At 49.6% G+C, this 22,861-nt stretch overlaps 1 protein-coding gene across 6 annotated transcripts in view; it reads left to right on the plus strand.

Moving 5' to 3' along the window:
- ITGA11 (integrin subunit alpha 11) overlaps window positions 1-22,861 on the plus strand; it is an 81,794-nt gene that overhangs the window by 35,194 nt on the left and 23,739 nt on the right. For all 6 annotated transcript variants that reach the window (XM_052807919.1, XM_052807915.1, XM_052807916.1 and 3 more), the window contains 9 exons: window positions 13,424-13,533; window positions 15,885-15,976; window positions 16,269-16,383; window positions 17,933-18,060; window positions 18,749-18,897; window positions 19,613-19,757; window positions 20,207-20,372; window positions 21,448-21,518; window positions 22,327-22,471. In XM_052807919.1, the coding sequence (XP_052663879.1) occupies window positions 13,424-13,533; window positions 15,885-15,976; window positions 16,269-16,383; window positions 17,933-18,060; window positions 18,749-18,897; window positions 19,613-19,757; window positions 20,207-20,372; window positions 21,448-21,518; window positions 22,327-22,471 (1,121 nt within the window). The remainder of the gene's footprint in view (window positions 1-13,423; window positions 13,534-15,884; window positions 15,977-16,268; window positions 16,384-17,932; window positions 18,061-18,748; window positions 18,898-19,612; window positions 19,758-20,206; window positions 20,373-21,447; window positions 21,519-22,326; window positions 22,472-22,861) is intronic.

Here is a 22,861-nt window from a genome sequence, read left to right on the forward strand (position 1 = left end):
CCGGCTGCCTCTCGGTGGTAGGTGCTGTGCATGGAGCTTTGCTCCAGGCAGGTTCATGGTTCCCCGGGGCCCCTCAGCCTCCGATGCTTGCTGGAAACCCATCTGGGTTTTGGGTTGAGGCCATCCCATTTTATGTAGTTTCCACCAAAGTGCCGCCATCTGCAGAAGTGCTCAGACCTGGCTGTGTCCATCAGGAGTGCAAGATGAGACTCAGATGGGCTTTGCTCAGGTTTTGGGTTTCATGGCAGGTTTTGCTCCTTGCCAGGGCTGATCCCTGCTGGGGGATCCTGCACAGATGTTGGCAGAGACCCTTGGTTGTCTCCAGAAACACATCTGGATGCTGCAGTGATGAGGGCAGCTCAAAAGCCCATGAAATTCCCTCCAACTCAATTACTGTGGAGCTGAAGGATCTGCCCCATGGGTGGATGACAGCCAGGCTTAAGGCAGCAAGCAAACATGGAATTAATGCAGATGGATACCCCTGAAATTCAAAAATCAGACCTGTGCTGTCTTTCTATGACTTTTGCTGGTGCTGGTGGGGGGTGCAGGGCTGGACCCTGTCCTGTGTCCTCAAGCTGAGCTGATATTTCATTGCAAGGAGGAGCAGGGAGGTTTGACTTTAACCTTGGTCTCCCCAGCTGCCATCAGCACGTCCTGAAACCTCCCTGCTTGCTGCTTCCCTTCTGTTTAATGGAAGGTCAGGGCCAGCTACCCAGGCATGCTGTGGTGAGCCTTTCTGCTGGCCCTGAGCCCCAGTTTCCCGCAAGGATTGTGTGCTTTTCCCAAATGGTACCATGCATCCAGTTAATGGGGTGATGCTGGTGCTGTGGCCCCTGTGCTGCACTGGGGCTGTGGGGGCCATCCAGGCTCTGGTGTTCCCAGCTGCATCCCGGGGAGCCATTTGCAATTAAATCCACGCTGATATTTGCACTCTCTGAGTCACTGTTTCCTTCTGCCGTCCAGCAGAGACCCAAGTTAATACTCATAAAGCTTTGAATGGTGAGAGAAGGTTCAGCTTTCCACTGGGATTGTGTGCTCTGGGATGGGCTGGAAAGGGAAGGAGTTACCTGGGGTGCAGCCCATGGAGCTGGCTCTGCCCCATTGCAGAGATGGGTCCTGAGCAGGTATTTTAGCACCCAGTATCCCCTCTGAAGTTCAGAGACTCACATCTGCATGGCAGTGATGAACTTTTCCACTGCTTCAGCTCAAGACTGAGCGCAGGGCTGCTCACGGACAGGCTGAGTCTTTCCAGAAGCGTGACCATGCCAGGTACCAGAGCATCCTCTCAGGGGCACGTCCCTGTGGTCCTTGAGCAGGTTTGCACATAGCAGTCAGGGAGCTTTCTCCTATAGCTGACCCTGCCTGGGGCTGTGTCAGGGACCAGGTGGACTCTTGGGATTCTTTTCATCCTCACTGTCCATGAACCTGTGCTATGGGACTGTTTCCCAGCTGGCCAGCTTACACTTAACAAGCCAGAAGCCAGAAATATCTGGCATGGGACACAGCCCTCCACCCTTTCTTCGCTTGAGAACGTGGATATTTAGCCAAAGAAATGCTTGGGGGGGGGGGATAAAGAATTTTGGGCAGCATGACAGCACAACTGCTTGTGGCTGAAGCCACTGGAGCACAGCATAAACACGGCTGTCGAGTAGTTCCAGTAAATAAAGCAAATTCCAACGTCCCATGCTCGAGACCTGGGTAGTGACAGCTGATGTTAATGGATGATGTTACTCTGCTTGGCATGAAGTCTTCCATCCTCATCTTCCTTCATGTGATGCTGGAGCACAACTGGGCAGCACCATGTGCGTAATTTCTAAGGGAATCTCAGCCCAGCCTGCTGTCTGCATCCCTCAGCTGCTTCTGTGCAGAGCCCAGGCATGTCTGTGAGATGGTGGGATGGGGACCATGCTCTCCAAGATAACTGATCTGATGCTTCAGGCCATGTGAGGTCTTCATTTGCACAGACCTCTGCCGTGAAATATTTTTCTATCAGGAACGGATCCAAAACCCCCCAAATCTGGTTATATTTGCCCTGGCTCCCGCAAGTGACTCCAGCTCCACAGAGCTGTCTGCCAGGTCAGGGCTAAGCCCAGGAAAGGCTGTTCAGAGATCATGGTTCTCCAAAGCAGATAAGGAACAGAACCTGAGTGTCTTTGCTATCACGTTCCTCCCTGCCTCTGCTTCTGGAGAATATCCCTTTTCTGTATCTTATTTCATCCTAAACACGCTAAAAGTCTCCCCTTGGAGGAGAACAGCGTAACTGGGTATGAATGACACGCAGGCGCCTTGCTCCAAAGTGCTGGTGTGCCACTGTGCTCCTCAAATGACAAAAATGATATCCATAGGTGCCATTGGTGGGAAACCCTCCTGGGACCACAGCTGAGCCTTGCTCCCGAGGAAGGACTGTCCTTGCCCACCCCTGGGCAGGACATGCAGGGCATGGATGCAGCCGAGCCTATCCCATCCCTTGGCCCATCTTGCAGACATCCTGACCAAGGCATTTATGAGGGATCCGGTGCAATTCCCTCCTGCCCCTCAAGGTTTGGTTTCCCTGCCAGGCAGGGATGGCAGCAGTAGCTAAGCCGTTGGGTGTTCAGTTCCTGCACAGGTTGGTTTTGCTGCTCTGCAGGGATTTCTGCCCAAAGTGAGCTCTCTGAGGGAGAGGCCCTGCAGAGATTGGTGGAAAACACCCATTTTTAAAAAATATTTTCAGCCTAATTGTAGCTATAGGTGCTGTTTTAGGCATGATCCTGGCTGCACCTCAGCAGAGGGTCTGCAATTCCCATGCCATTTGGGGACTCTTATGCTTTTTCCTCATGCCTTTGAGCTGCCGCCATCACTGATGGGGTGGTGAAGGGCTGGCTTCCCTGGGGACTGGCAAAGGGAGGATTTTTCCTCCTTTCCCAGCAGGACACTGGAGCAAAGACCAGCTCTGGCTCATTTTGGCCCTTCTCACATCTCTCCTGCCAACATCAGGCAGGACACAGCTGTAGTTTTTTCTTCTGTCAGTTCCTCTGCATGAAAAAAATGGATGTTCTCTGCACAGAATGAGTGTATGTATATACATAAGTACAGCATCTGTTTGAATATGCAATTATGTTGTACAAAATGTCTATTAAATATGTGTTATTTAAAAAATGAAACCAACATGACTCACTCTGGTTAAAGGATAAATGACTGAACAAACGAAACATCTATAGTATAAACCAAGGACGTACAGAGTGAGCAGGATAATAATTGTGCGGAGCCTTGGCCAACCCCAGGAGCTGGCAGGAGGCAGAAGAAATGGAGATGCTAAGATGAAACCCCAGTTGCCGGTAAGGCAGAAGCCAGACAAGCATCTTTGAGTATGGCCCTGAGGAGTTCAATAAAATCCACTGAAATGCAGAAGAGCTCAGAGAAACTAAATGGTTATCTCAGAAGCATGGTTCGTATAGGAGCGATGGTTATAACAACGTGCAGAGACCCGACTGCCAAATACCAAACGTAGAATCTGAGGACTTTGGCACCTATCCTTCAGTCTGAGTCTTTTAATGCTGCTTTTGGCTAGTGTAGATGGTTTTAGAAGGGCTTCAAAGCAGCTTTTATATATATTTTTATATATATATATGGATGTGTGTGTAAAGGCATATTTGAGTGTATACAAACTTATATATAATATTCTCTAGGTATATTTTTCGTTGTGACTATTTCCCTTTTTCTAACTGTTTGAGAAAGGAGCCAGATCATTTGCCCAAGGGGGCTGTAATGGCAACACTGATAGTGGAAAATCTGGGAGGAAAGAATTCAGATTATTAAACTCCAGGGGAAAAAACGCTTGGATATATACTGCTTGAAAATCTCATCGATTTGTGGGGTGGCTTTTCTCTGCTCACCATCTTCCAGAGCAGCAAGTAGCTTTCAGACTTCCCTTTCAACATTTTCTCTCCCTTTTTCATTAAGCTGGAGGTGCAACCCAAGTGTCTTCTCCAAGTATGTGAATGGAAAAAATTACAACAGGCTACCAAAACTCATCCTAACGTGCAACGTAGCTTCGTACAGTGGCTGCCCTGCCCTGGAGTGTTCCCAATGCAGGCAGGGCAAGCAGTGCCAGGTATTACAGGGTCTGAGCATCCCCAGTCCCCAGGGCTGGGCATCTTGGGTGAAACCTGGGGGAAATGGGAATTCCCCGTGTTGCTGTGCTTGGGGCAAAGTGGCCTGGCAGGAGTTTTGGCAGAAGGAGAGGGAGTTACTGTAAGGGCAGAGATGATCATGGTGTTGACCTGAAGTGGTGAGTTGGCTTGGAGCTGCTCTTTTCCCCCAAGTCACGCTTTGGTTCGTGCCATTTTGGGGGTATTTAAGGTGTGAATCACATGAGTCCAGGCAGGTTTGTTGCTGTGGATGGATTTACTTGGGCAAAATAAGTGTGTTCAAACATGCAAAGAGTTTCCACAAATGCACATGGGACATATGTCCCTCAAACGTGGAAGATCCCATCTGCGTTCTTCTCATGCCGCACATGGATGTTTGTGGCAAACATAAACTGTAATCACATTGAGTTCAGGGGAAAAATGTTCTTAGAGGCCCAACCTCAGGGGAAAAAGGGAAAAAAAGTTCCCTCCATCTTTCATCTCCCCTCTCCCAATTGCTTTTCTTGATTGCTCCCCATCATCCCATGGGCAGGAGCTGTGTCACTCCCTAAAGGAGGACAAAAGGACCCGTTCCCTCCTCCCACACATGCACAGGAGGACGTGCCAACCACCGCCCTCAGCTTTCCATTGCCACCAGATGCTCCAGTACAGAAGCAGGAGAGGAAAAGGGGTCCAGGGGGCAGGTTGTGCCTCCACGGAGTGGACGGCAGCAGCCATGATGCTCCATGCAGCGAGTGCCAGGACTGCTGCCCCACGCCGGCTTGTGTCTGCGGATTGAAAGTTTCCAGCTATGCAAAAAATGAAGCTCGAGAAGAGCTGGCTGTGGAAGGAAAGCCCTGGGAATAAACATCCATTAGCCTTCAGAAGCCGTAAAAACAATAAATATAGCATTCCCGAGCTGGCTGAGGCCAGGGCTTCGCTGATGCTGCTGGCAAGGTGGCATGGCTGGGGAGCGGGACCCCAGCCGTGCTGGCAGCTGGATGGGCTTCAAGGGCTGTGGATCTAGCATTTGGGATGCTGGATGCTCCCTAGCTGCTCTCTCCCTCCTGAGTTCATGTCTCGTGCTGTCCTGACCCCGCTTTGTGGCAAAGGGGTGCTGTGAAGCCTTGGCACAGGATTTGGTCCCCTTGAGCCCCTCCCTGTGCACAGTTCCCCACTGCCCTCAGCAAGAGTTCACCCTTGTAAGCACCCCAGGGCTAACTCCCCCTTCCAAGGATGCCTGGAGAGGGGCAGCCCTGAGCCCCCATCCCTGCGGCTGCTCCAGGCACAGACATGACGTTTCCAGTCGGAGTGCGGCCAAAGGGAAAAGGAGGAGGGAGAAGAGAGAAAAATCTGCTTGGTGGATTTAAAGCTATAATTGTGCTGATCTGGAAAAACAGTTAAAGGGTTTGCTATTTCCCTACTACTGTGAGAGGCTTTCTTGGCTGTAATTCTCCTGTGGTTTGGCTGGTACCCGAGTGCTTGGATTATTTTGGTGAAAGGGTACATAACTGCAAAGCATTCCTCCGGCGTGGGGATAATGTCTGCTCCTGGCTCTCCCTCCCACCACGCCAGGACTGCAGGCACAGGCTGGGTGCCGGGTGTGGGATGCTGTAGCAGCCCACCCCATCTCCTGTGTTCAGGGGTTGTCCCTTTTTTGGCACAGTATGGCCTTTTTTTCCAGAAAATCCCATAGGTTCTGTTGTTAGCATAGCTGAGCTCTTTGGGGCTGCTCCATGGGTTGGTCTGTCCTTGCCCGGCACCTTCCTGGAGTGCCTTGGAGGACATGGGACATCTGACATCCCTGGGGCAGATCTTCCTTGCCATAAAGCAGTATGGTTATCACAGACTCCAGGGTCAGTTTGCATCAGCTGCAAGGTTAGGCCTTTTTTTTTTTTTTTTTTTTTTTTAGAAAGCATTTGGTCTAATTGGAAAAAGAGTTGTGGTCTTGTGTTGCTTGCTGTAGGGCTTGCAGGAGGACATCCCCTTGCAGGCAAGCCCAGGCTGCACTCCACTGACACACTCTTTCAGCCTGCTACCAACCAAGAAGAGGAAGGAAAAGGTTTGCCAGCGTGTCCAGCAAAAAAGCAAAACTGCGCTCGGTATTTTTTTCCACAAGGGACCCAAGAGGAGGCACATGCAGAAATGGGCATTTGGGCTGCCCAACAAATCCAGGCAGTGGAGAGCAGCATCTCCACAGCTTCTGAGCATCCCAGCATCTCCATCTCACCTTCCTCACTCCAAGGGCCTGAAAATTTCCTCTGCCCCAACCCTGCGGGTTTACCCCAGGCTTTCCAAACTGCTGCGGCAAGAACAGCATTCCCTAACCTACCTTGTTTAGTCTGGAGAAAAGGAGGCTGAGGGGAGACCTTATCACTCTCTACAACTACCTGAAAGGAGGTTGTAGTGAGGTGGGTACTGGTCTCTTCTATCAAGTAACTAGTGATAGGATGAGAGGAAATGGCCTCAAGTTGTACCAGGGGAGGTTTAGATTGGATATTAGAAAAAAATTTCTTTACTGAAAGGGTTGTCAGGCATTGGAACAGGCTGCCCAGGGAAGTGGTTGAGTCACCATCCCTGGAGGTATTAAAAAAGCACGTAGACAAGGCACTTCAGGACATGGTTTAGTGGGCATGGTGGTGTTGGGTTGAAGGTTGGACTTGATGATCTTAGAGGTCTTTTCCAAACTTAATGATTCTGTTCTTTGCTTGCTGTGATGCCCGGGTGGGCTTCCCCCTCTGAGGTGCACCAGGACTTTTAGGAAGAGCTGGAGGAGGCACATCAAGGACAAGCTTTGGCAACCAGGCCCTTGGTGCACAGAAGAAAATTGTCTCCTTCGTGTTTTTTAAAGCATCCTCATTGCGCCGTAGCATTAGCATCCAGGTGCAGCCTTAAGATCCCAGCACCCTTGCTGCAGTGAGACCGGGGGAGTCTGGAGGTAGAGGGACACCAAGTCCTGCCTGTGCCACCACGATACACGTGTGCTACAAAATATCTATACCTTCACTTATGAAGATCTATATGGAGGAAGGGTGTCTTGCTTCTTCCCAGCCCATATTATTCACCCATAAAAAGGCCTTTGCAATCACATCATTATTTAGGGTTGGGGGCTTGGGGCCCTGGTGTCAGAGCACTGAAGGGCAGCTGGATGGTGCTGTGATATTGGAGCCGGTGACCCAACGGTGCCTCCAATGCAGAAATGTGTGGGTGGGAGACACCCCCCCCAAATGCCGTTAGCAGGTGGTAATGGGTGACTGGGGAAAGCAAGAGGCACCTGGCGAGAACTGGAGTCACAGATCAGCGTTTGCTTTGGAAACCTCCAGAAGAAAGCCAGAGATTGCATGAGTCCTGATGGACACGTGCAGCCTACAGAGAGCATCGATCAGTAGCTCCAAATGCTGCAGTGGAAACCCACAGCTGGGCCAAGAATCACTGATGGACCTCGCCTGTAAACACTTCCTTATTACAATATCCCTAAGTAAAAGGGAAAAAATTACACCAGGAAAAATAAGAAAGTATCATTACTGCTGACCACAATATTCTGCGAGTTCCTCAGACATGTTTTGCAACACGCCCGTCGTCTGCTATTTTAAGGAGCACTCCGGTAATTTTGCTTACGGCGATGTCTGTGTAATTGCTGCAGCAGCACGTGGGGCTTGGATCCTGCTTTCCTCCGTGTCCTGGTGCTGGGTCCCCTGGGGCTGTTCCCGCGATGTGGCCACTCGGTGTAGGGGGAGATGGCCCGCCAGGTCCTGCCTGGCCACGGGAGGGGTTTGCAGACGCGCTCTGGGAACGGGCTGTGTAATTAGGAGCATCCATTCCCGGCTCGACCTGGTGCACAGAACAGCTGGGTAAATTACAGTTGTGTTTATGTTTCATTTTGCAATGAGAGGGTTTGTTATAAAGCAGAGAAAACGTTGATCAGCCTTTAAAAAAACAACAACTGAGGGTGCTTGTGCATGTCGGTGGCAGATGGACAGCCTCCTGCAGGCACTCCCTGTGCAGGAGCAGGAGGGGACAGGAAGGGACAGGGATGGGGACAAAGCCACATGTCCAGGAGTAGGTCAGGGTCTGGACCTGGTTGCTTGCACTGGGCACTGTGGGGTCAGTGGGACCCAAACCTCAGAGCAAGGATGCACTACATTTTGGGAGAGAAATCCCCTAAAACTCACCAAACATGGGGATGGAGCACTGCAACTGCTCTGTCGTTAGTAGGTTGTCTATTAATTGGGGTAATATGGGGAGCACAAGGAGACTTGGGAGTGAGCAAGAGGCTCTAATGCCTCCACTGGGAATGCTTCTGCCAAGGGATGATTTATCAGGTATTTAATGGGCAAAACAATCTTGCAAATGGTGTAACATTCCCCTGCAACCACCACTAAACAGTGAGCCTGAATGGCTCGTTGGTCATGAGTCAGCCCAAAGCTGGGTGCTGGAGAAGAGCCCCTCCAGAGCTGTGTGAACGATGTCAGCCCAGAAGCAGTGCCGAGGGCTGGAGATGATCAGGAACGGATCGGGATGAGATGATGTTACGCACAGGAGAGAGGGATGTGAATGAAACAACCATGGACGGGAGGAGCATCCTCTCCTGGGTGGCAGTGCCAGGGGACGTTGTCCCTCACGGAGGGTAATGGAAACCTGATATAGACAGTGCAAATACTTTCCTGTTGTAACCATCCTCTTCCTCCTCCTCCTCCCTGGCCCCACACCCCGGCCTCGGTTCCCGGGCTGGGTGAAACATATTGCTGCTGCTGGGTGGGAAAGCAAAGGTTTGCATCGCTCCTGGCTTTGTGCACTGTGCCTTTTCAAAACTGCTTGCTGAATGTACCCAGTTGATATTATTTAACACGCTGTTAACCCAGCACACATCAGGATAGCTTGTTGGTGCTCCCAGACCCAACGTCTCTTCTCGCTGCCGACCTGCGCTCCTCTCCCAGATGCCTCAAGCTCCCTCCCTGGCTGCCCCTGGCCCATGGGACTGCTCCACAGAGAGACAAAAAAATTGGTTTGTCATCTTCTGATATCTCTGCTGCACCTCCCCAGGCTTTGGGCACTGCTAAGGGATGGATCTGGGTTTAATAATGCAATAGCCATCAACTCCAACTCCCTCTGTGAGACCATGTGGGAGGTCACCTGGCGCTCGGCCACAGCTCTTTCTCCTAAGCGTGTTTTTGCGGTGGCCCTTGGTCACCAAGACGCGGGTTTTAGCTGCTCGTGGTGAGCAGAACTGGCTGGAGCAGCAGTCTGCCCATTGCTGCCTGTGCAAGGCGATGGGATCCTCACCATCAGCTGAGCTGTCCTGCATTGCCTGTGCTCTTCAGCGGAGCTGTCTCATATTTAAGGATGAAAAAATGACCAGAAATTGATGAAATGGTTTGCTAGAGGCTACACAGAAAGCTGCTGTCAGACCAAGGACTCATTTTCAGGTCCCACATCCTCCTGTGCCACCATCTCATTGACTCCACCACTGTTTCTACCTCTCCTTCGACTCCCACTAGGTATTTTTTTCCACCATTGCCAATGTGGAGAAAAACATTTCAAAGTCCATTCCTCTGTCACACTCCCTCCAAGGAGCCCCGATCCCATTTAAAGTTTTCCACAGCTGAACTCTCCCTTTCCTGAACCTCCTTAATCACTTCTTCATCCAGTTCCATCTTGAATAAATTAAGTGCAAGTGAATTTGCCTTGCAGGAGATTAAGTGTCCCATTGATTGAAAAATCCTGTGAAAAGCATAGTTGCTTCTCCATTCCTCCCTAATCCCTGCACTCCCGGATCACCAGCTAGACATACCTTCCTTTCCTGATTTCTTTCCATTTAATCAAAATATCTTAAGGCTCAAAATGAGCTTTGCAACCTCTCTGCAATGCACCCAAGGAGCCTGCTGTGCTGGGGGGGGTTATTCCCTTAAAAAGTCCAGAACTTGCTGGATTTGGTGGACCCTTCAGCTGGGGTGTGGGATCATCATGCATATGGGGCAAGGGGCTGAGCTACCTCTGGGCAAAGATGCTGGAGGTACACCCAAATAGCCAAAAATTTTTAAGTACTCAACTCTGCAACAAATTTCCCAGGGAAATGCTGGCTTCTCCATCGCTTGATGCCTTCAAATCAGGGACGGATGTTTTTCTGGGAGATGTGCTCCAGCCAAACATAATTTTTTGGGTTCAGCACTGAGATAACTGGCATGATTTAATGTCTGTGACACAGGGAATTTCACCAGATAATGTTTTGACTAAGGGAAAAAAAATACCCCAATAATTCAATCAGGACCGAGCAGCTGTGACTCTAATTGGTTTAGACACCGAAGCACGGCAGTGCTTGGGTTTTATGTTGCCCTGGCACTGCACACACCGCTCGTGCTCGTGTAATAAAATAATTTAAAACAGTGCAAAAAAAATGCAAATTGAGCTTGACACATCATTTTTATGTTTGATGTGAGGCTTGCCCAGCCTGCAGCCACAGACACAGCTGTCCCATCCCCAGCCCGGGCAAGGCACTGGGAAGCAAGACCCAGTACGGGTGCTTTGCTGGCAAAGCAGAAATTGGGTTTCCACTCCCTTCACTGCACAGACAGAGCAGAAGCTCCTCGGGTACTTCCACCAGCAGCCTGGTTTTCCTTTTTTTTTTGTTTTTTCCCAGGATGAAAGTTAAAAATATGTCCTCAGACATGTTGCTCTAAGCAGTCTGCGCTTTTCACATTTCATCCTTTTTTTTTGCTTTTGTTTTCCCCATAAGGAGTACATGAAAAGGAAGGCGAGGGCGGGCTTGTTTGGTTCTTATTTTCTTTTAAAGCTTCATTTATTAGCCAAGCCATGACGCAAGGGCCTGCTGCTTCGCTCTTTGCAGAGGGCTTTGCTTGTTTAGCATCAGGCTGGGGTGGGGGGATTGCAACACTCCAAGGAGTACGAGGGAGGAGATTTGGGGTGACCCAAGGGTGCGTGGGGAGGGGGAGAGCTGGGATGGAGCAGGGGATGGCTCTCTTCTGTGGCAGGATGCTCCAGTTGGATTTGGGTGGTTTGGGATGGGACTTCTTTTCTTTTTTTTCTTAAGGAAAAAAAACACATTAGAGCACAGGTTTACAAACCACGAAGTAAAGGAAGAGGTTTGTAAGCAACCTGTGAGCTGGTGAGTGGAGCAGCATCTCTGACAGCCGACTTTCCCAGTCGGGGACTTACAGCATCCCTGAAACCGGCACCTTTCAAACAGCTGGAAAAGCCTTTTCTTGAGCTGCCAAGTTTCCGTGAGAATTTGACAGCTTCAGCTAATTAATCATTTAAATTTAACCAAAAAGGGAAAACAATGCCATTGTCTTTGGGAGACAAAAATTCTGGTTTCATGAGCTTCGCAACCCTTTTGCATTCATGGCAGCGTCTGTAAATATTTGGGCTTTCTTTGAGCTTCTAGCCCTGACGTAGGGCTGGGGAACTGGGGCAGTGGGTGGCTTGCCCTCGTCATCGTCTCGCATTTGAAAGAGATGCCTTGACCTAATAACCACTGCTGTTTGGGAATATTTATTAATGGGTAGTGTGGTAATATTAATATGTGACTATTAATTACTGGGAAAGTCCCAGATAGATAGGATTTTCTGCTGGGGCCGGGGGCGGGGCACACCCAGGTGGAGCTGCTCCGAGAAGTTCATGTTAAATCCCATTTGTGTTAAATTCTTCTTCGGGAATTGAGAATTAAAAAAATGAGAACATCCTCTTCTGAGGTGTCTCAACCTGTATTTCTTCTCACCTTCAAAGTCTTTTTCTCTCCCCCTCCCACATCCTTTCACTACATTTCACATCTTTCACCTTCCCCCCCTCTCTGACCATGAGCAAACGGGCATTGATAGTGCAGCAGAGGCAGAGGGACATAAGCAAGGCCTCTTGTACAAGTCAGGGAGAAGGTACCAGACTGCCCTGAGCTTCTGGATGCTACTGAGGATGGCTCCAGATGGTTATTATTTTCCCCTAATCTCCTCGTTAGCAATGAAGCTGTAAGACAGGAAGTATTTCCATGAGAATCCTTAAACGCTGCTTAGATTTTGGAGCTTTTAATTTGGTGAGCAATTCCGTTTTATAGTGATGGAATAAAAGAATGAGTGTTCAGTGTCTTTGTAGAAGCAGCATTTTGAAAAAATGACCATTTCTGGTCTAACAGGGAACATCTGTGCTGGGGACGGTCGCTTTGCCAGCTGCTGGGTAGGGCGGTGCAGAACAAAAGAGGTCCTGTTTATCTGGCGATCCAGACTTGGACGGTTGCATCCACCGATAGGATTTTGAAAGCAAAAAAGCAATGGGGCAGATTTATTTTGGGCTAACACATTGGGAGCAGAAGACGCCAATAACACGTGTTTCAGAGTATTTTTGAACTAGCCTGGAAGGAATGGTCAAATTCCTCAAGTCCTGCTCTCCTCCTCCTTTGGTTTGCTCTTTTGTACTATTCTGGTCAAGTCCACAGGAAAAAGTGCAAAAAATGATTACGATGTCCCAGATACACCCTAACTACACCCACCCTTGGTGGGTGCATGCGTTTTTATCAGCTCCTCTTATTTTAAAGAACAGATAGATGCCCAAGGTCCTCACCCACCGCTGAGCTGGGAATCCTAACGTACTGCTCTGGGCTGCTCGCAAGTGAACAATCCCAAGTTGGAGCAAAACTCCTCCAAATTCACTTTTTCACCTTTTTAGTGGGGAAAATTCCCTGTGGATCCCAGTGTGAGTCGCTGTCACTGCTATACCAGCTCATTGCTATTCCTTTGGGTGTCGCTAGGCAGGACTCCTTCCTACACATCCATGTCCTGAAGGCAATCCTGGCATGAAAAGGTTCCTACCTGAAGCAGCAGTGAGAATGGACACCTCCATTCCCCCCATCCCGGGGCCAGCCGAGCCCACCACAGGACCTCAGACAGATGCTGAAGGTTTCGGTGCCGGTCATGAGCTGAGGTGGTGATGGGGATCCCCTGCTCTTCCCCGTGCCATCAGATAGTTTTGCAGACCTCGGTTGCTGCTAGACATTTGTTCTGCCCCTGTTGCATCTGATGGGCATTACTTCCAAGCAGCACTGAGTCATCATCCCCGGCTTATTGCTGTCGTGCGAAGGGGAAGTCAAAATAATGCTTTTGCTGCTTGCACTGAGTCAGGTCAGGGGAATGACGGCATCCCCCCAACAAGAGACCTTCTCCTGACACCTCTCAAACCATGAGCCAGGGATCCGGGCTGGGGAATCCTTTTTCCCAGGGCAGGGGGGTTCCCCTCCGGCGGTGGCTGTGGGTTTGTTCCCGTGCCTCCCATCCAGTCTCTGGGCACTGACGGACCCCTCTTTCCTACAGGCTGGTGGTGGGAGCTCCCTACGAAACCAATGGCCAGCAGAAGACGGGAGATGTCTACAAGTGCCCAGTGACCAGCGACACCCACAGCAACTGCACCAAGCTCAACCTAGGTACCACACATCCGCGGGACAGTGAGGGGAACTGGGCATTTCTAACACGGTGCTTTTTATCAGTCCTTTTGTCTGTAAAGATGCACCCTGTTGTGTTGCCCAGATTGTCCCCAAAAGCACGAGGACTGCATGTTTTAGGAGGATTTTTAGATAAGGAATTATTTCAGGTGTTCACGTTACTCCCGGTGCTGCACTTTAAGCAGCGTTAGGGTACAATCAAGCAAATTGGAATAAAGTAAAAAAAGTTACTTATTTAATATAGCTTGACCTGGTTTATTAAATGATCAGGATAAACTTATCCATGGATAATGGTGCCACTAGTAAATACCCGACTGCACATGGCGGTGTCTGTATTCCCTCTCCGGGGAATGCTGGGCCGATGTGCCCACTGCAGCTGGTTCCCTGGACACAGGCGAGTTTTGCTCCCAGCATCCAGCCTGACCCTGTGGCTTTGGTATTTGGGGAATTATCACCCAGCCCCACCACCCCCAGGCCCCATCACTGCTGTGTCACAGGAGGAGAGACCCTGGGGGTGCTCCGGTCCCACAGACATCCCAATCCCATCTCCCTGGATGGAGAGAGCGACTGGTATCTCAGGATTTCTCGGGCTGGTCCAGCACCAACTGTGCCGACAGCACAATATCGCGATATCGGGACGTGCCCTCCCCTGGTCGGGGCAGTGCAAGGCATGGGGGGGACAAGTCCCCTTTGCTGCCCAAAGTGGGATGCCCAAAGGGCATGTCCCTGTCTCAGTGGGGAATGTGAGAGCCGGGGACTTTCTCATGGTCCTGAGGAGCATCGCTGGGCTTTGGGGCCAAGTTCTGGGATTTTTTAACACTGGAGCAGCTGTTCTCACTTTATTTTTCATCATTATGAATCTGAACCCTCCTGGGTTTCTACCAGAGCTGATAAGGGAGGAGGAACTTTGGATCATCTGCAATATTTGATTGACTGGCTCCAAATCTTTTATTTTTTTTAAACACTTTTTTCTTTTTTCCTTTTTTTTTTTATTTGCTATGAGAACATCAAGATTCTTCAAGGAAATCTCTCTCTTGTGTGTGTAAATTTGAATCTTGCTAAAAAGCAATCTTTTTTCCATTGGAAACAAGTTTCAAATTAAAAGATCAGTTCCATGAGGACATCCTATTTTATTTTTTTCCCAATTAACTTGTCCAGTTAGCACAATCCACTGAGTAATCCATTGAGTAAAACCAGACGCAGAGCTGCCTGGTGGGGATGCCAAGCTGACAGGGAGCGTACAGCAGAGATGACTGTAGTGTGGAGAAGCACGAGCTGATGTGGGTCTGGGGCTCTGCCCCTGCCCTTCTCATGCCGAGCAGGCAGCGGGTGCAGGAGCTGGCTGGGAGCATCCTGCTTCCCACCGCAGAGCTGCAGTCGCAAGGTGTAGCATACCTGGGTACCAGAGCAGGACAGCAGGGTATCAGCATCTGCAGCCAGGATCCTGGAGGATTTATAATGTGAGCTAAAGCCTCTTTTTCTCTGGCTTTGCTGCAGCATGCATGCAGACAGGGGGTCAGAGCAAGCCCAGGGCATGCAGGCGAGAGCCGGGGCTGCAGCCAGATGGTCCGTAGGGGAGCAGTGAGGGGTTGCTGGAAGGTGCTCAGCTTCGGGCTGAGCTCCTTTGAGCTCTGGGTTGTGGCTCTCAGTTTCTGAGCCTCCACTCAGTTTAAACCTCAGTAAGAAACTTCCAAAAGCCACAGGCAAAGAAACCAACCCCCCAATTTTACCATTAATTGCCTGATTTCCTCCTTCTCAGTTTGCTTCTCAGGCAAAACAGCAAAGGGGGAGCCCTGGCTCGCGAGGAGCTGCGTTGCCCCCTGAAGTGGAGGAATGGCTGAGTTAGACAGCATTAGAGTCACAGCTAAATGATATTGGCATTAACAGAAAGACAGGGCTGCCCTGGGGGCTGTTCCCAGTTTCTGGGCTGTGACATGGGAAACAAAAGCAATGCACAAAGATAAATCAGCCACTAAATGCCTGCTGGCCCTGCAATAAAAGTTGAGATGCTAGAGCCGCTCAGAGAAGTTTCTTCCGAAGGACTGACTACGTAAGAGATGCCATCTCTGACTCACAGCTTAATTCCCTAGAAGACTTTTCTCTTTCTTGGTTGTGGCATCTAAGAAAAAAAACAATTCTTATCTTGACAACTGCTTCCAAAGAAAAGCAAAAGCACAAAGTCTGCAGTGTAAGTAGGCGGAGACAGCTCTCCTCCAGCTGTTCAGCTGGGTTCCCTCTTGCTCCAGAGATGCCAGGGAGCACCAAGGGGATGTGGGCTGGGTGTCCGGCATCCCTGCCCGGCAGCTGTCTCTAACCACGTCCTCTCTCCGAAGGACGGGTAACGCTCTCCAACGTCTCCGAGCGGAAGGATAACATGCGTCTCGGCCTCAGCCTGGCTACCAACCCCAAGGACAACAGCTTTCTGGTGAGGAACGGGGGCTTCGGCACAGCCTGGCCTCCCTGCGCCAGGAGGTCGCTGCAGAGTGCATGTATATCAGCATGTAAAGGCATGCAAAACCAGATGCATGTACAAAAGCATGTAAATGCATGCAAATACACCTCTTTGTGTATTTTTATATATGCTGTGTGCACCATGGGGCTCAGAAACCTCACCTTCCATGGGGAAAAAGATGCCAAAGGAGAGGACAGCCTTGCAAAGCAGCAATTAAAAAGTGGCAGTTTTAAACCCATCCTCGATGCTTGATTTTCTCCCCCAGGCCTGCAGCCCTCTCTGGTCCCACGAGTGCGGGAGCTCCTACTACACCACGGGCATGTGCTCCCGGGTCAACTCCAACTTCAGGTTCTCCAAGACGGTGGCTCCAGCTCTGCAGAGTACGAGAAACAATCTGCCCTGCGGCTCTAACCCCGCCTTTGAAGTCAGAGGGAATTTCTGTTCTCTAATCGCTTCAGTCCCATTGAGAAAACAAAGCGATGTCAGTGTTTAAGCAAAGGCAAGAGAGCAGAGGAAATGGTTGCAGGGAAGTGATTCAAAGGGGGTTACGTACACAGACATCTGGTAAACATTTTCCTTTTGACTGACACCCGGGGAAGACAAAAAATACCTTATTCTTCCAAAACCAGAAATAAAAGTATCCAGAATATTTTATCAGCACAGCTAGGAAGGCAAAATAGGGAAAGAATTCAGACCTTGGCCACACAAAACAAAGAGCTCATTGACTGAAAGCTAAGTATTTGGGCCCAAATTTGTAAATTTGGATATGTGATTTTATTCTGAGGTATTAAATAAGCTTCCTGGCTTTCCTGTGGGTGGTAAGAAATTGCAGAAGCCCGTCCTGCACCGTTGGGGCTCCCAGAAGCTCTTTGCCCCAGCCAGGCATGGGGTGTGATGCCCCAGTTCCATCACCCGTTTGGTATCAATTAATTCTCATGGTGTAGAGCAGGGCACAGGAAAACAGGACTTCTGGGGGACAGAGGCATTAAAGGCAGAGCCCACCACCAAATTTTCAGTGTTGCTTCCCTCTTTATGGCCAGAAGATGCTATTAGCCCTCGCTGCAAAGGGTAATTGGGGTTTTTTTTGAGAGAAAGTGGTTAACGAGCAGAATGTCACCATTTAGCAAGTGGGATGCTGGAGGTTGGCTCCTCTCCCTGGGTCCCGGGGTGAGCAGGGGATCAAGATGGTGGCACGCAGCTGAGGACCACAGTGATGGAGCGACCCATGTGTGACTCCAGTCTGTGGATGCGCCAACCCATAAATGCCTACATCAGGTGAAAACAGCAGCTGATAAATATGTGTCACTGGGAAATTCAGCATCTTCTGGTTTTCTGCAACTTTTGTAAATAATGTTATAAAATATAAGCAAAATAGAGAGATGACACTGAGCAATTTTCCCTACTGAAAACCAGTCAGCTGGCTAAATCCTTCACGGCTCATACTGCAGAGCTGAGCCCTGGGGTCCTCGCTGGGGTTTTTGGCTGTCTCGTTGCTGAGGATTTAATGGGAAGGGGAGGAAATACCCGACTTGCGTTATATGGCGAGTACAGGCAGGGCTGAGGAGTGACTCAGGCATAAAGCATTGCTCCGCGGGAGGAACAGAGGCCGGATCCTGCCTGCAGCGGGCCACTCTTTGAAGTATGCAACTATATTAGACCGGATAAAGGTCCAAATCTGAATCAGAAAAGATACTGCTGAGTGTTATTCTTAGAAAGTTATCCGGTCTTTTCTCGGCAGACAGGATGCTTGTGGCTTCTCTTTACCTTATTGAAGCCCAAAGGTCTTTATGAATGATTGAAATAAGATTTTTTTTTTTTTTTCAAAGAAATCATAAGAGCAAGTACCTGACTGCAAGGAATGAAGCCATAAATCTCCCCTTTGCAAGCATTGCCAAGGTCTTTCAATAACACACTGCGTATTTTTCACAGGATGCCAGACGTACATGGACATAATCATAGTTCTGGATGGATCAAACAGCATATACCCTTGGGTTGAAGTTCAGCACTTCCTGATAAACATCTTGAAAAAATTTTATATTGGCCCTGGCCAGATACAAGTAAGCCCCTGCACAACTTGTGCATCCCTCCATGTCATGCAGAGTCCTCTGGCTGTCCGCACGGGGCCCTTTTCAATGTCCCTTTTCTGCCAATATGCTGTAATTTGGGGCTGTGCTTTTTCAAAATAAACTTTCATTGTATGGATATTAAAGCTGAGCCCATGGAAATAATGCTCACATTAGTGTCCCTAAATGAGCTACGGAGAGAGCAGCACCCCACACCCCGACCAGGCATGGGGAGGATGAAATCATACGGAAATACAGAAGTGTTGTCCTGTGCCAAGGCAGCTTGTTGCAGCTGTGAAGAGCTCTCCATCCTCTTCCTATTAGTAACCGTGGGCTGATATGGGCAGGGATTTGTGCAGGGATATCCTTAACAATTTGCACAAATAACCCCGTTTGGTCCCATCTAGAGATGCTGTGGGTCCACAATGGGGCACAGCACATCTGCATCGCCCCAAACCTTTATAGCAGGGCCGGGGTGGCTGCACATGGGTGAGAATAGAAGTACAATTGAGCATTATCAATTGTCCCATGGAGGGAAAAACTGGAGGAAAAGGGGACAGAGTGACTGATTTTTAACGGTGGCTGTTATTTCATGTGGTTGACAAAGCCTGCTCGTTGTGTCGCAGGTCCTCACTACACGGCAGGTTGTTGGCGTCCTTCGTGATATTCCTTTAATTCCTAGGTTGGAGTTGTTCAGTACGGAGAAGATGTCGTCCATGAGTTTCATTTAAATGACTACAGGTCTGTAAAAGATGTGGTAGCGGCTGCCAGTCACATAGAGCAAAGAGGAGGTACAGAAACCAGGACTGCCTATGGGATAGAGTTTGCTCGGTAAAAATCGTTCACCTTCCTGTTTATTCTGATAACAAGTTTAAAATCACCATTTATTTTTCTTCCCTCTCTCCCCCTTTGCTTTTCCTTGCTGCTTAGAACGCAGGGGATACCACCAGGCTAAAAATGCTTTTGCAAAAAGGCTTGGTCCTCAATTAATGTTTTACAAATAATGCAAAACTGCCCTGTCCTCGGTTGCAGCTGGACCAGAAGGAGGGCACAGGGGCAGACTCTGAAAATATATCCTTTTTCTGAAAGCACCCCAGAGCCGAGCTCTCAGCCCCCAAACGTGACCCCACGTCTGCCCCAGGCACTGTAGTTCTTCTGCAGACCCTCATCGGGTACCCAGGAGCTCGGTACAGCCGTGACCCACAGCTCCATCTCCTCCATTATCTGGGACAAGTGCCTGCTCCTGCACTTTTTTTGCCACAGCCCGACCACTATTCCTGCTGCAGATTTAGGGCATTTTTCTGAATTAAAAACTCCTCTCCTGCAAGAACCCAGCCCTGTCAGTGGAAAAATCCCCTTTTAAAGTCCTAAAATGTTTCCTGAGAGTCATGCACCCGTTGCACCTCCCCAGGGGCTAGCAGCCCACCAAACACCGCTCAGTGCTTTATGATGAGGGCGATTGGGTGCGTGTCTCGGCAGCCGCGACGGTTTTGGCAGTGACCTGCCTGGCGAGGCTGAGCAGCCCAGGGCATCTCTTCAATTGCAGCTCGGAAGCATTTCAGAAAGGTGGCCGGAAAGGGGCAAAGAGAGTAATGATTGTAATCACAGATGGAGAGTCGCACGACAGCCCAGACCTGGAGAAGGTGATTGAGGACAGCGAGAAGGACAATGTCACCAGATACGCAGTCGCAGTAAGTGGAGGGGAACCCTTTTGGCAGCGAACAGCTGCAAAAGCCGTGCAGAGCTCGGCGGTGCCCTGTGTGCCCCAATGCAATGGGCCTGGCAGCGCAGCCCAACTCCACCACTCCCGGTGCATTTGCAGGGGTCTTTTTGTTGCTGGTCCTGCTTTTGCAGGAGGCGGTGGGATTCTCAGCTCTGGATTCAGCTGCCAGAGCAGGTGCTGTGGCTGGGGATAAGCAGGACCCTGCGTTGCGCCGGGCACCCAAATTGCATGAGGGGTGCCCGGCCTGGGCTGCCTGGAGGAATTACAGCAGCTCCTTGCTCCTCGGTTTGCTCCCACAATGGGGTGTCAGATGCCAAGGCTGTTGGGCTCCTTCCATATGGATACCCCTCAGGTGCTTTGGGACGGCTCCATCCATCGCATGAAAACCTAAGTCTTGCACTTCTATTTTAAACCTAGGTACTGGGTTATTATAACAGAAGAGGAATCAATCCCGAAGCCTTTTTGAACGAGATAAAATTTATAGCGAGCGACCCAGATGACAAGCATTTCTTTAATGTCACAGATGAAGCAGCACTCAAAGACATTGTGGATGCTCTGGGGGAAAGGATATTTAGCTTGGAAGGTGAGTGATGCTCCTCCCCGACAAATCCCGGCTGGCCAGGCTGCAGTGGGTTGCTTCAGATGTGCCATTGGTTCTCCATTTGCTGAATTTGAATGGGTCACACTGGGGGTTTCCCTAATATCTGTTTGATACAGAACCTAAAATCATACTTTGAATATCTTCATCTATAAAGAAGTGTCTTTATTTTGAGTGGTTTGCATCCCTCAAGCATCAGGAGCACAGATCCCCTCTCCTCCAAAGGACACCCTTCATTCTGGCCACTGGTATTTGCAGAGCTATGGTGGCTCTGTCCTTTATAGCAAACCTTTGAAATTTGGTATGGGGGTCATCTGGGTGTCAGCATCTTTCTCACCCATCAAACTTTATTCAAACCCAGCCGGGCTATAAACAGGCAAAAACCACACATCAACTGCCAGGGACTCCCTGGGGTGGCAGACATTGTGGAGTTATGGGAATAATGTGGGGGTTTATGGTTTATTGGCTGAAATTAAATATCAGGAAATATTTTTGTTCTAAATGACAGCACTTCTGTCTGCCTTGTGACAAGTTCATTGGTCTCCAAAACTATATTTATCTAAATTTCATAGGAAAAGCACATCCTGGGATGAACAATTGAAACAGAAGATGGAGGGCTTTCACTGAAAATTAAGCATCTCAGGGTTTGGGGGAATTTTGATTAAACCAGCTCACAAACTCCCCACCAGTTTGCCAGTTACCTTGGTCCAGCCAGCCCAACACTTCTCTGTGGAGGAAAGCTTCCCTGGGTGAGAAGCTTCACCCAGTTGCAATTATGAAGCAAAATCCTCTAAATCCACATTTTTGTGTGATCTTGCAGCTAGAAAAGGAGAGAACCGCACCACAGCAGAGCTCCCAGTACCTATTAGCAGCACGAGTTTGTGTAATTGTGGTGATTTAGGGAGAAACAGGCTCATTTGTTGCAGCTGAGGTCCTTTGTGCTCCACGTGGGGTAGAGGTGGATGCTCATGCCCTGCCAACCCAACAAGGCACCACTCAGCCCCTCCAAGAAAGCAAAGCTCACCATTAAATACAAATTTCCTTTTTTTTTTTGTTTCAGGAACTAACAAGAATGAAATCTCCTTTGGCCTGGAAATGTCCCAGACTGGATTTTCATCACATGTTGTAGAAGTAAGAGAGTAAATGTGGGGGTTTTATTTTTGCTCCTGCCTGTGCAAGCAGGCACCCTGTGCTTTTTATCATCACCAGCTGCTGCAGGTGGAGAGATGGGTATTTGGGGCAAATTATTAATCGTGAAGCTAAACTGCTAACATGAGCATAAGGAAGAAAATGCTGTTGGTGCTGGTTTATCCCATGGGGAAGGGAGCTGCTGGGAGACCAGTGCCGTCCTTAGGACCAGCCTGCAGCAGCTCCTCCCGATGCCACGACCTCTTGGAAAGGACGTGCTGGGATGTGCCACGGAGGAAGGTGCTCGTCGGTGGTGGGGTGCGGAGGACGGTCAGTCCCTTTCTGCCCTCTGCGGGCCGGCAGGTCCAAGCAAAAAGCCAGCAGGGATTTCTGCTCAGGGTTTTCCTGGGGAGGAAAAGCATGCTGAAAAGATATGAATGGGGTGGAAATATCATTCCAGCATGTTTAAAAATCTCCATCTTTCCAGGTGTGCTTTAGAGAATGGTTTGCTTGACGTCTTTCTTTTTTTCTTTGCCATTTGTGAGATTCCCCCCCCCCCCTTTTCTGTAAAACGTGATTTCTGGGAGAGACCGTTTGCTGGTTTTCTCTTCTGTGCTCTGCAGCCTCCAATAAGTATACAGTCTAGGAGTTGGGCTTTGGGGGACCCCCATATGTGTTCTCACACAAAACTAGCCCATCGGGTCGCCTCGTCCATCTCGGCATGAATCGACTTTGCCCATATGGGCAGTGAGGGAGACGATTGCCTTCACTTGGCAAGAAATACTCTCAGACTACTTCTGCTCTCCCACAGGACGGGATCTTGCTGGGGGCAGTGGGTGCCTATGACTGGAATGGAGCCGTTCTGAAGGAAACCAGCAGCGGGAAGGTCATTCCCCTGCGGGAATCTTATCTCCAGGAGTTCCCGGAAGAACTGAAAAATCACGGAGCGTATTTGGGTAAGGAAGCTGAACAAGGCTCTGCTGCCAGGGCTGAATTAATGATTTTATGCTTAATAATAGGAAGCACAACATATTTCTCAAATGACTAATAGCAGCCAGTGCTCCCACCATAGGCAGTACCATGCCTGGCTTCTTGCACGCTCCCATGGGCGCGAGACCTGTGTTGCCCTTTGGTCAGAGATGTAGCGTACGTGAGCATCCTCACCTGGGAAGAGTCCAGCATCAACCACAGTGTGCAGCACAAAAGTGATTTAAATGCAGAAGTATCTCAGACACCAGCCAGCCCAGATCATCCACAGTGCTTACTGGAATGGTTTAAAAAGCACTGATGAAATTTCATGCCTAGGGAGGAAATACCTGCTGGGTTAATCCATTCCATGTGCGGCT

This window comes from Harpia harpyja, chromosome 14, assembly GCF_026419915.1.
Source record: "Harpia harpyja isolate bHarHar1 chromosome 14, bHarHar1 primary haplotype, whole genome shotgun sequence".
Classification (NCBI taxonomy): domain Eukaryota; kingdom Metazoa; phylum Chordata; class Aves; order Accipitriformes; family Accipitridae; genus Harpia; species Harpia harpyja.